Source organism: Eumetopias jubatus, unplaced genomic scaffold (assembly GCF_037043125.1).
Source record: "Eumetopias jubatus isolate StellerSeaLion01/CBP00866 unplaced genomic scaffold, mEumJub1_p1.0 scaffold_1, whole genome shotgun sequence".
NCBI lineage: Eukaryota > Metazoa > Chordata > Mammalia > Carnivora > Otariidae > Eumetopias > Eumetopias jubatus.
Window position 1 is genome coordinate 188,380,599 of NW_028274807.1, and position 14,012 is coordinate 188,394,610.

The following is a 14,012-nucleotide window of genomic DNA, read 5'->3' on the forward strand; positions in this document are numbered from 1 at the left end:
GCGCATACCAATAGTACATCTTAGGGTGCTTTGATTTATAACATAGGCATTCAAAGTGGTACCTGAAGAGAAACAAATTGCTTACTGTTAACCCAGATCCATTTGCAGGTAATAAATGGGCATGCTCTTTACCCATCAAATAATGGCTCTAATGCCCTTCAACATCAGAGGATGAGGAATGGGTGTCACCCTCTGTCCTCTGCAAGATAACCCCCTTCCTCTAGGTGGAGACCTTAGCTCTTCACATCCCAGTAAAAAGAAGCGTGCGTGGCTTACTTACCATGATGTACGACGCCCTTCAACCCATGGATAATAGGATCCAGTGCGGAATTGTCCCTTGGACTGACCTACATGTAAAGGAAACATGATTGGTTAAATCTATTCTGGCATCAGGCACAACAGCCTCAGTTTAATCTTCTGAAGAGAAAGGGGGAAAATAGACGTGATTTAGCAGGCTGTGCAGGTCTTCCATAGACCATGGCTCTCACCAGACACAAGAGATTTACGACATCATAAAATCAAGTGAGGAAGTCTAAATCAAAAGAAAGAAACTTCTCAGGATACATTAGAACGGGAGAGAAATACCACAGTCCCAGTAAAATCTTAAAAAGCAACCGCAAGACTTCCCTCTTGCTTTTGTTTTATTAAAAGTACACCCGGATCTGCTAAAAAGTCATTGAAAGTCATCAAAGAGTAATCCATCATTGACTGAATATTTCAATACCTTCTTGTGATGTGTTTTTTTTTCTCTCCTTTTTGGAAAATGGATCTGTGCCCTGTCAGCCCCCTCTCCTTTCTAAGGCTCCCAGTCTCCTGTGCTTTACCCCATACTGTACGAGGAATTTCTACGAGTCAAAGCAGGAGAGGGGAGCACAGAGGGGAGCCTGAAGAGACAGTGTCTCCCAACTTCATTTCCCCTGGGGTTTTCAATTCCCCCAAAGTCAAGTCTCTTACCCATTTTCCCCTAACTTTCTGATATTACTCAGCACAAATTTTCATTCTTGCCCTTTCTAGAAGGCTACAATTCCACCAGCATACTGTAATTTTGGTTTTGAGGTACTTTCTTTTAGACACGTTATTGAAGTATTTATAAATAAAATGAAATGAAATGATGACTAGATTTTACTCTAAAATAATCCAGGAGTGGATAGCCATTCAGAAAGCGAGCAGGGCATAGATGCAGTGAGACTGGCACTCAATCAGTCATTTATGAACTTAAATGAGGCATATCAAGTGCGTCTTGATATACTTTTCTCTACTTTTGTGGATAACTAACTTTTCCCAAATAGTTTTCCAAAATCCATTCTCTGTGGTCAGCATATCTCCTGAACTTTTTTTCAGGAGTGATATATTTTTATTTAATCCACTTCTAACATAATGAAGTTGTGATACTAGTGAACCTTTCAACGTGTAGCAAGACCCAACTTGATGTCTCCTAGTTAATTCAGTGCCATATTAGGTGAAAATTTTAAGGTAACTGAAAATTTTCCACATTCCTCCCCCCACCCCTTACAAATTGTCTGTTGGGTTGCTGCTCCTACTTTGCTCTCAGACAATACCCATACTTCATGCATTTCTTTCTCTTTTCTGCTTCAGCATCTCCAAGTGAGAGTAGTGGTTCTCAACTGGAGGTGGATTTTACCTATCTCTCACTCCCTACCCCCACCCAGGGGACATCGGGCCATGACTGCAGACATTGTTGTTGTCACAAGTAGGGATGAAGAGGGAGGGGCTACTAGCATCACATGGATAGAGGCAGGGCTGCTGCTAAAAATGTCATAATGTTCAGAATAGCACCTCACACAGCAAGAAATTACCCGGCCCCAGGTGTCAATGGGGCAGAAGTTGAGGTTGAGAAATTCGGGTTACGTGCTCTATGAGGTAACAGTGATTACCTATTAATGTCTGGAACCCTGAGTTATGACTAAATTCAAACACAGGTATCATTAGGTATGGTGTTATGTTTACAGACTAATAAAGTGAGGTGGAATTTGGTCCTACACCGTAAACACTACAGGTACTTAAAAAGGGATGAGTGAATAAGAACCGAGTGTGTATCAGATCACAACAGTGGAATTTTGGGAGTTGGCATTAGCGTACCTCCAAATTGCCTGACAGGAAGCCCTAGTCAGGGCTTTAACATACTGGTTGAGCACAAAACATTCTTGAAAGGCAAACATTCACAAAAAATACACCAAAATGAAACATTCATATTTACACCATAGCAAATACTTACCAACATTTTAAAAACCTGGTCAAAAATGGAATCACAACTCAAGAATGCAAGACAAGTGAGTCTACCAGTAAATGTGGCCAAGTTTCCAAAGTGAAAGAATAAAATAAGAGCTGAGAGAAATATCCCATATCAAATTGAAGTTAGAGACAAAAACATGGTCTTCCTTCTCCCTTGTCCAGATTCAGTCTGGCAGAGAAGTTTATGCCAGTTCAACTACCCATAGTTACTCTGACATCTGTGGGAAATGGCAAAAGGGCCACAAACTCCCACCATCCCTGTCACACGTATCTCTGTGCTTTTACTTGGCCACTCCTCCCATCAAGAGGGTCTATCAGCTTCTCCCCTCTTTGAAACTGGGCTTGACCACATCACTTGCTCTGGCCAATCGGACATTGGCGAACATGATATAGGGAGCAGCTGACACAGGGCTTGCCTGCCAGAGGTTTATCCTCTCTTGTTACTCTTTGGAATCCTGAGACCACCAGCTGAAGAATCCCAGGCTAGTCTCCTGGAGGATGAGACAACATGGAGCAGACAGGCAGTCTCCGCTAAGGTCGTTCCAGAATCACCAGCCTCAGAAGAACTACCTGAAGTCTGCAGAGACCACTCAAACTGGTCCCAACCAGGAGAACTGACCAGCTAACCTACAGAGTCATAAAGCAGTAAAATAATTGTTATGTTAACTAATTTGGATCATTTATTACATCAGAAAATTTAACTGTGAGAGAGTTTCTATGAGTGTGTGTAGAAGTGAATGATTGGGGACAGACTATGATGCCAATAATTTTCTTAACCAATACGCTTTGCTTATGATTTGTCATAAAGGTTTCTCAGTGAGGTTCCACATACCAAGACACAGCATCTACCCTCAACCCAACTAACTCATGCATTTCGCAAAAACTGTGTTCCGCCTCCTCTACCATGGCAATATTTCACAGACACTTTAATTTTCAATCCCAACTGTGGGGGGAGGTGATGTTTTGTAGTCAGGGGTACCTTTTAATGCATTCAGTCTTATTTGATGATGAGAAAACTCAAAGAAAATGTTCCAACCCCCCATGACTTAAACCCACCAATAACATTTGGAGCTCATACAAGAGGAAAATAACCAAGCAACCTAATGCAGGTTTACTTTCTGACCACCTCTGGCTACGGTATCTCCATATCTGATTACTCAGGTCTGGTCTCATTCAAACTCAAGGGCTTGACCCCGGACTTTAAGCAACCCCATACATGAAAACCCCTCTACAATGCCCATTCACCTCCACAGCCCCCACTGCTAGTTTCCATGGCGGGAGTTGAGAAGATGGATCAGGAGAAGGGGAGAAAATAACAGAGATTATTTTTGGCTGGTCCAAGTAACTTACTAATAATACCGAGCTTACTCTCCAGTCTGTGTCTTGGTTCCAAAACTCAGGGTGGGAATCCAAATAGCATGCTAATAAGTGGGTTTGTTCCAGTAAAGGCACCACCCTAACTGAAATAATCCCTTCCATTTACTGTTTCAATCAATTTGTCACTTAAAAAAAAATTCACGAACATAAGCTAAGCAATTTGGACAGCTTTGAAATATGCCTACAGTGAAGAAGGATGTTTGAGCAACCCGTATTTACATTCTGGTCTCAATCCAGAGTAGAGGGGGCAAGGGGTGGGGGGGGGAAATGAAATTTCGAGTCAGGGATGAACCCTTAGAGCTTCAGTGTCCTCACCTGTAAAATGGGGATATAATTTCATAATGCTGTCCTGAGGATTACATGCGCAAAGCTTGGAGCGTCACGCTGAATCCAAATGCAACATTCAAGAGGAATGGAGATGACTGGGCAACAACCTGATCCAAACGGTCACATTTAAACGAGTGTCAAACAACAGCAATTTCAACCCTGAACTTCTCAGTGTACTTGGCTCTAAAAGTAATACCTACTTGAGCTCACATTTCAAAAGATCCAAATTTATGTTTTATTTGACATCCACTCAACTTCATAATGCCCTGCTCCTTTTAAAGCCACATGAAGAGCTTTCCTGGCTCTTGAAATTTGCCACCTTCCACTCCGATATCAAAGGAGTTGTGAAGTAATACTGAGAAGGTGGCAATTGCACAAATGAGCCTAAAATGACTTCTAAGAAATGGAACCCCCTTCCTCTCCCCGTCCCCCCCCCCCCCCCCCCCCCGCCAGCCACCTTCCCCTGCGGTTTGTGCTCTCACAGCAAAACTTAGCTCCTGGCCCTTCCATTTCGGAGCAGCTTTCGTGGCATTAGTCATCTTCAAAAGGACGGCATGCCCGCGACAGAGGACTCTGAATTAAAGCCTTTAAGTTGTTTTTAGATATAACAAACTACACAGAGACATCAGCAATACAGGAAACCGTGACACATATGTTTGGGCAAAAGGCCGAATTCATAGGAATGCCTAATGAAATCTAATCTTTATAACATTCTCTTCCCAAAAAATAGACCATGATAAGGACTGAACCAACTATCAGATTCGTAACCAAGTTATCAATAATCTCTAGAGCTGTGTCTGGAATCCAGGCCCTTAGGAGGACCTTGTGGTCTCTCCTGCTGGAAGCCAGATGAAATGGAAGCAGAGAGGCCCCAGCGTTCAGATATCTGCCACCATCTACTTTTCCAGTCCACCGTGCCATTTGGCCCTTGACTTGGATCCTGATTATCTTCAATCTCTCAAGTCCTGGCCATCTGCTAACTAGGATGGCCAAGACAACCTACTTGCCTTGAATCCAACATCGTGCCTTTAGTCCTATAAACGTCACATCCAGCCAATATCCTCTTGTGGGAAAAAGGATTTATGCCTGCTGGGAGTGAATAGCTACACCATTAAACCGTGCCTGCAAAGGAAAGTGACAAACAGCAGGACCTTTTTGGCCTTCCTGAACTGCAGAGGCGATGATCCAGCCCCTCCGAGGGTTAGTGGGTAACTCTGTCCGCTGATCAGGACAAGGGCAGGCACTTCTCAGGAGATCTGATTTCAGATCTGATTCTCCTCTTCCTCCCACGGCTCTTACCTAAAGAGCCACGTAGCAAGGATGCCTCAGCTTCTTTCATTCTGACCTCAACACCTTGGTTACCACTCACCACATTTTGATTCAAGTTGCCATCAGGAGCTTCCTGGCTCAAATCATTCATAACTTGGCCATGTTCACAAACTGCATTTCGGCTAAGCCCGACCCAGAGACAGAACACAGACCAGATTTCTTTATTAATAAATTAAACGCTGGTCGATAATTTAGGAAACATGTCTATGTTCAAGGAGACATAGCATCAAACCACTAACCCACTGATCCACACTGAAAACACTGTTCTCCTGACTTTCCTTATAAATACTCACAAATAGGGCTTTTCTTCATGTATAGCCTACAGCCTCGGTGTCTGATGGGAGAAATTTCTTTTTTTCTCTTTTGACATCCCAGCGATGGTTTCTATTATCTCCTGACTGTCGCTGCTGCCATGGGATCACAAAAGGCAGAATCAGAGGTCTTGGTGCATTTAGCACCCCCAAGTACCATGGAATAAGGTCAGAGAGAAAATATAGACCCAATCCAGAATGAGGCATGGCAAAGGAAAAAGGAGCTCTGTGAAGCTATAGGGCCTTTCATGGAAGGAGGGATTTTAGTCTCCCAGCCAGCTAAAAGCAAGTCACCAAGTATGGACTCTTGGCTAGGGGGATTGGTTAACTCTGAATAAGAGATTTCCAGAATCATACTTTAAGCCTTATCTCATAGATATGCAGAACATTACAGATGCATCTCACAAGAGAGGCAAGAGCTCCTGTGGGGGGGGGGGTGGTGGGGAGGGAGGGTATGGCCCCGTATCATCATCCATTTTCCGGCACTTGACGGGACACCCTCTTGGGACTGGTTTCCATCAACAGATGAGAAAACTCCTAACTCCTCAGCCACGGGAAGGGATTAATATGAAAAGGCAACACAATTATAAATGCTAATAGGATTCACTCCCCCGCCAATGGAGCTGGAGCAATGACACAGCTTACTTACTGTTAATTCATAACATTAGTGGAAACCAGTCAATTTACAAGTTATTCATCTCCAGGGAACTGAGATGCATGGCCACAGAAGGCCATGGAGGAAATGAATTTAATGCTCTTGGTCTACTTAAACGGACCTTCTCTATCCCTCTGTTCCCACCACTCCTGCTCACCAGAGTATTTACCACTTAATTGTCAGACCTGGCTTGGAGGAGTCTATTACTGGAAAAACCAACCCAGCAGGGTGACAGCGAGGCCCAGTAGCAAATCTGCACTCCTGTGGATCTTGCCAGCAGCATCCTTGCCTATTGTCAATGCAGGCAATTTCTCCTTTTCATGAGGATCAAACTGTCCCGGACTGAGTAGACAATGCCATCTCCTCTGGCTTTGGACTCACTTAAAAACTCAATTTCAAAGCCAAGAAAGGAGAGAGAGAGAGAGAGAGAAAATGGGCAGGCTGGGGCACCTGACAAATGGAAGTTCCACATGGTGATTTTTGTCCTTCTTTGTCTTTTTAATGCATTGTGTTTCAGAGCCAAGAAGGTAGTGAGGAAGCCTTTACAGCAGTTCCAAACAGAGACCCAGAACCTGCCTGTCCCACCCCTGCCAGTCTTCTCAAAGTAAAGGTTGCTCTTGAACTGGAAAGAGACAAAAAAAAAAAAAAAAAAAAAAATCCCAACCTAGCAAAGTAGGACCGAGAGTCTTAGGCTAGAGTGCAAACCATTTCACACAGATATTGTTATGATTTTTGAATTTAAGGGGGGAGAAAAGGGGCATGCAATCTGGGGAAGCTGGGGCAAGAGAAGCTTATTTCAGGTTCAGTGACTCGACTCTCGCCTGCAAGTTTCTCTCGATTCAGTGTGGCAGTGCTAGACAACTTGGCCTTTCTCTTGTTAATAATCCTGCCATGCACTAAAAAGCCCCAACGATATCAAAGTCTTGGGGGAGAAAGCAGAGCGGACTGCTTCCACAGGGAGCAAGCAGCTTCAACCAAAACACATTACATGTGAACTCTCACCCTGGCTTTCTCATTCCCCGAAGCAAAAAGCTGCTTAGGGCAGTCCATTTACAAAAGACTCTGAATCCAGAAAGCACTGTGTGGGGACTGCTTTAAATCCCTACCATGTGTGCAGCAAGAAAAATATGAAAGATGAGGCATATCGGATCAAAGGGGTCACCAGATTGATCCTTCTCTTGAAAACATTCCTCCTTAGAAGTAGGTAAGGTCATCAGGTTGGAAATAAATGAAGCATCCAGATGGTGGTATGAGGGATGGGGGAAGACTCTGTAAATACCATGTAGGTACTATATATAAAATATTAAAATGATCTTGCTCATCTTATAGTTCTATAAAGAGGTGATGGGAAAATGGAATGATGCCCTTGGCCTAAATGGCAAGAACCCAGGTCTTATACTCATTCATTCAATAACTATGTGCCATGTGCCAACTGCATGCTGTGGTGGGCTGACACTAAGATGGCCCTCAATGATCCCCAGCTCCAGGTTTTTAGGCACTTGTGTAATCTCCTCCCTTTGCGGATGGGCTGGATCCAGCAGCTTCCTTTTAACAAGTAGAATGTAGCCAAGCCAAAAAGAGACCCCTTCGATGATTAGGTTATAAGAGACTCTAATCTCCATCTTGCTCTCACTATGGTGTCCTTGGCTTGCACACTTTGGTGAAGTAAACAGCCATGCTAAAGAAGCCCATATGGTGAGAACTGAAGGTGGTCTCTGGCCAACAGCCAGAAGGAAACTGAGGCCCTCATTCAAAGAGCCCTTGAGGAAGTGAATCCTTCCCCAGCTGAACTTTCAGATGAGACCTCAACACTGGCTGATACTTTGATTGCAGCCTGCTTAGAAAGCAGGAAGCAGGGGGGCTCACAGAAACTATGAGATGATAAATGTGTGTGGTTTCAGCTGCTAAGCTTGTGGTCATCTGTTATGCAGCAGTAGATAACCACATGCCAAGAACTGGGGGCTGGGCTATGGCACTGAACAAATCACAGACCTCCTCCTCACAGATCTGACAGTCCAGTGCTCATTCCCACAGGGAGACGAGGGCACTGGCCTCCCTAAAAAATCCACATGTCACCATTTTCCTTACACTGCTGCATCAGCTCTTCAAGGCAGTCCCCACTCCGCTGAACAGGTTCTTGCCTCTTACAGACCTGAATGCTATGTTACATCACAGATTCTAGAGTTTGAGAGGAGGCACTATGTTTAAAATCCAAGTTCCAACCAGGAAATTTGGCAAAAATAGTGAGCAAACCCCAAATGGAGCAAACAGCCATCCATTATCAATTCTGGGACAAAGTGTTTTCAGTAGCTTTTATGTTTGAACAAACATAGGAAACCGATAAATTTCAGCAGCAAACCCGAGGCTTTCTCAAAGAAAGATGCCCCTGGGCAAGGTGCACAGCAAAATGCACCAGTGTGAGCAGCTGCTGCTTCTGATTCACAGCAACCAAGCTAAGTGCAGACTAATTACACACTTCACACGTTTTCTTTTGGAAGGGGCATTTCTTCTCTGTGCCTCTTTTAGAGCACTGGATGATTGCTCCCATACTGTAGCTCCTGAAGATTCATTAAGTATCAATCCACTTTTCCCAAGCAATATCTCATGGCTCATTCCCTATTCCAAACCACACACTTACGTGAAGGATTTGGTGCCCAATACTGTAAATGGGACTTTATGCCATCACTGGCCTCAGGACTCAATCCATTAACTCATTTAAACATCCCATGTATACACCAACAAACCAGTGAAAATTGTTTTCAGGATACTATCATTAAAGTTGGAGTATCTGATTTAAGAGCCTTAGTTAAGCAATGTTTTGGGGGATACTAAATATTATTTAAGTGTATAAATGTCTTCAAATCTATAAATTAGGAAAATTCCTTTCAAGTACGTGATAGTCTACAGGAGGGCCAGCCCCATCTCAAGAAGGACACAGATTAATGCTAACTGAACATCTCAGCTTTGTATTGAAAATGCACCTGAGTTCAACAGAGGATAAAATTAAATTGCAATAAGGAAAGACAAAATCTTTCCCGGCAGGTCTTGATTGATAGAATGTGTTATTTGTAGCAGAACAAAATGGAAAACCAGAAAGTTTGTTCCCAGCAATCATTGTCTCACTGGGCCAACTTTCTCTCCTTTTAGAAAATGATATGATTTCTTCATAGAGCATGCAGTCTACTTATTTAGGCCACAGTGCTCAGGATCTTCCAATTCCTCCAGCAGCTCACTTGAAAAAAAATGGCCCCAGTAGGGGAGGTATAGGTAATATTTAACCAGGAAGAGGTTTATCTTGTGAAAACTGTCATTGATAATGACCTGAGAATAAGTCACTTCTTGGAAAACAATGAGCATGCATCTCCTGTGATGAACTCATCGGAAACTCGCATGTATAAGACTAGCATAGGGGTTAAGCGGAGTCTTTGAAACCAGGTTGGTAGACCCAGGTTCAAAACCCCTCTTCCACTTGACAGTTGGTGATCATGTGAAAGTGAATTACAATCTCACTGTGCCTCAGTTTCCTCATCTGTCAAAAAATGATTACTGCCCCTAGCCCCACAGGGTTGTTAAGAGGATTAAATGAATGCTCAGCGCAGTGCCTAACATACCCAGGATTCTATAAAACTAGCCATAGCTACTCTTACCCCAAAGGGGAAGGCATGCCCTGCTGCTACCCAGAAACATACATAAAGATACAGGTACAGTTACTTCTGGCTACAGACAGACCAATAGTATCAGGGTTCCAAGCTAAATCCAGCCAAGCATAAGCTCCCCCACCCCAATTTGTCATTTCAGTAATATGGTAACATCTTTCCACCCAGTAGACCAGGAATTAATTTCCACCCAACCCAGGAATTATTTTCTTTCCACACCCACGTAGGATGATACCAGAAAGTCCAGAAGATTCTACCTCCTAAACATACCTCTCTCCAGCTCCTCCATTCTGCTGCCTAGCCTACCATCACTCTGAACCTAAAAGACCTCCCACAGCCTCACCCAACCGGCTTCCCTACTTTGTCTACTGTACCCTCCAAGCACTGGCATCACCTTTAATCAGCTTTAAGAGCAAGAAAAACAAACAACAACAATGATGAAACACTGTTCTGACTGACCTGAGATAGGATCTGGGCATCTGGATGTTTGAAAGCTCCCTGGTGACTCTGACAGTGAGAACCACTGGGTTAGCATGATCCTTCAAAGGGTAAATCTAATCACAAGACATGCCTGCTTAGCAGTTCTCCAGGATCTGGGCCAAGGCCCCCTGCAGAGTTGTACCGCCACGATTCCCGTGGTTCCTCACAGTCCAGCCTCGCCGGCCTTCCTCCTCGTTCTTCCTCAGATACTCGTGGGTCTTTTCACTTTGGCCCTGACCCTGTCCCCTCTGTCTGATCCTTGCAGGGTGGGTTCTCCTTCTTCAGATCTCAGCTACAAGAGGCTCTCCCCAACCACCCCAACCACACTGGCCTTACCAAACATCTGCTAACTCATCACTCTCTTGTTCCTCCCTAGCACCAGTCCCTGCCTTGTCACTAGCCGAAGCTCAGAGGGCAACCCAGGTGGTTGGTCCACTGAGGAAATCCAGGCTTGGGGGAGGGGGTCCTCAAAGTTGAAGCAAGTCAGAGGTCTTCATCCCCCCCAGTGTCACCAGGTGCCACCTGTAATGCACCCTGTCATAGCATGACCTGCTTAAACACCTGCCTCCCTGACAGCTTCCTGAAGGCAGGGCTCATCCTTTATTTAATTTGATTTTCTATTTCCAGCTCTATCCACCTGAGTACTGGCACCAAGCAAACACTAACAAATGTTTGCTTTCCAGAAAGAACAACAGGTAGCTATAAAAGAGGCAAGAAGGGGGAAAGAAATAAGAGAGAAAAAAAAAGATAAGAGAAATTTTTAGCCAAGAAATCTGGGATTTATGTCCCAAGAATCTGATTCCAGTCCTGGCTTTGCATTGGTTGTGTGACCTGAGGTCCATGACTTGATACCTCTGGGCAAGTGGACAGTGATTCACACCTCCTGGGGCAGGCCTGCAGGTGTAGAATGAAAGGATGTGAATGACAACAGGCATCACATTCCACAGCATACAGACCAGGGGACTATTACTATGAGGTGAGCTTTGGTTTTATTTTCTTCCAAAATCACAACTGAAAAGTAATGTTGATAAAGGAAGACTTTGGAAGGAAAAGAAAAAGCAAAACAAACAAGCAAATAGACTAAAATAATTATTAATGAAGAAGACTGCTAAAGCAAGTCTCCTACCTTTTTTTTTTAATGGATCATAATTTGTTCCTAACTGGTTAAATACATGGTCTTCAAAGTCATGTTGCCTTGGTTCAAGTCAAAGTTCCATCACTGATGGGGTGTGACAGGGGTCAGCAAAAGACGTCATTGAGAAAATTGTACCCACTATCTGTTTTTGTAAGTAAAGTTTTATTGGAACACATCTAAGCCCATTGGTTTACATATTGTCTGTGGCTACTTTCTGGCTACAATGAGAGTTGAGCAGCAAAGCCAAAAGTACTTACTATCTGACCTTTCCAGAGAAAGTTTGCCAGTCCTGGCTTCAGGTAAATAAATTACCTCACTTCCCTAAGCCTCAGTGTCCTCAGTCTATGAAATGGAGATACTAACCATATATCCCTCATAGGGCTGTTGAGAAAGTTCAATGAGATACTTAGCACAGCGCCAGGCATTTATATGAAGAATTTGCTAAGTTTTGAATAGTAAATATTTTTGTTCAATTATCAGTGCTAAACTGTCCAATCAACCAACCACCTGCCTATTCATTAATTGACTCACTAACTTATAAAAATCAACAAATATTGGGGCATCTGCCTGGCTCAGTCAGTAGAGTCTGTGAATGTTGATCTCAGGGTCATGAGTTGAAGCCTCACATTGAGTGCGGAGCCTACTTAAGAAAAAATAAAATAAAATCAACAAATATTTACAAAGCACCTAATAAGTGCCAACAATTGAAGCAGGATCTATTTGGCTGCACATATATCTATTAGATGAACAAAAGCACATGAAACACAAGAGTATGAAATTTTTCTGTCCATAATGTTCTCAAAGCCTATGAGCTATGCAACAGTGACATGAGTATTAGGAGGTATAATATTAGGACGGTGTTAACCAGACTTTGAGCTTTGTTTTGTTTGAAGAGTTATAATAGGAAGCCGGTGGACTCTTCCACGTTAAGACTTCAAAAAAATCTCCAGGGATGAATGACTGATTGATTGATGGTTGCTACAACTCCGGAGCAGGGAGTTTCAATGATGGCGCAAAATCTGCCCAAGTTTTACGGCACAAGAAATGAACTGTGTCCATCTGTAAACATCACACAAAAATCTCCTAAAATCTAGGAACAGCTTTTGGCAGGTGTTGTGCTAGTCAGACCTGAATATCACTGCAAAAGTAATTCAAAAAGGCTAACACTGCACCGGGAAACACGAGAGCTGCTTTAGAATGTTAAATCTGTGAAGTCCAACACTGCTTGCTACATAAGACGCAGAGCAATCATTCTGTTGATAGAAGAGTATAGAGAATGAGCCACATAAAGTGGTTTGTCAGCGATGGGGAGCGTCCCCTTTTAGTTCCCAAACTTTCTTATAATTTCGGGTAAAACCTTTATAAAATATATTGCAGGCTTTAAATAAGAGGCCTCATTAAGCATCAACTCTAAGATGCAGATGTCCTGAGATTAAAATGGCCCTCCCATGGACACTGAAGCCCCAGATGAAATGTGTGTTGTGATTTACTTTTCATCTGGATTTTAAATCGAGATACAACATAAAACAATAAAGTACACAAACCTTAGGTATACAGCTGTAGGACTTTTCACAGGTGTATACACCCCTGTCATCTCAGTGCAGATGAAGACAAACATTTCCAGCATCCCAGCAGGCTCCCTTATGACCCCCCCCACCAGTTGGTAACCCCTCCATATTCCATATATATTTAGAATAGGATCATACAGTCTCTCATTTCACCTGCTTTTGCTCATTGCGGTATCAATGAGATTCATCCATGTTCCATGTAGCAATAGTTCTTTTTTTATTACTGTAGAGAATACGATCATATGAATAGATCATAATTTATTCATCCAACATTTGCTATTTTAGTGGAAAATTATGTCTCTTTCTGTCATATAAACCATGACCAATTTGACATAGTTTATGGGAAGGTTTTCAGCCAATAAAGCACCTAAGAGTGTGGGACAACATCTCGGGAAAATAGACAGCACAGCAATGAGACTGAATTTGAATTGTATGCAAATGGTGCCAAAAGGCATGGCTGATACTATGACAGACTAACCATCTGTCCCATGACCAGGGCAGTCAGCAGAGCCTCATGGTCAAGTGCAAGGTCTCTGTGAGTTGGGCAGATCCTCAGGTTTCAGTTCTGGATATCAGGCTGACTTTGGGCAAGTCATTGAACCTCATTGCAATTCCATTCTCTCCATCTCAAAATAAGCAGTGAAAAATTCAGTAAACACAGTTTTTTTTTTTTTTTAAGATTTTATTTATTTATTTGACAGAGAGAGAGACAGCGAGAGCAGGAACACAAGCAGGGGGAGTTGGAGAGGGAGAAGCAGGCTTCCTGCCGAGCAGGGAGCCCGATGTGGGGCTCGATCCCAGGACCCTGGAATCATGACCTGAGCCGAAGGCAGACGCTTAACGACTGAGCCACCCAGGCGCCCAGTAAACACAGTTTTAATAACCTCTTATGGCTGTCATGAGAACTGAGGCTATAATCCA

At 43.3% G+C, this 14,012-nt stretch overlaps 1 protein-coding gene across 2 annotated transcripts in view; it reads right to left on the minus strand.

Moving 5' to 3' along the window:
- PTPRG (protein tyrosine phosphatase receptor type G) overlaps positions 1–14,012 on the minus strand; it is a 696,389-nt gene that overhangs the window by 155,750 nt on the left and 526,627 nt on the right. For both annotated transcript variants that reach the window (XM_028110376.2, XM_088021953.1), the window contains exon 6: positions 281–347. In XM_028110376.2, the coding sequence (XP_027966177.1) occupies positions 281–347 (67 nt within the window). The remainder of the gene's footprint in view (positions 1–280; positions 348–14,012) is intronic.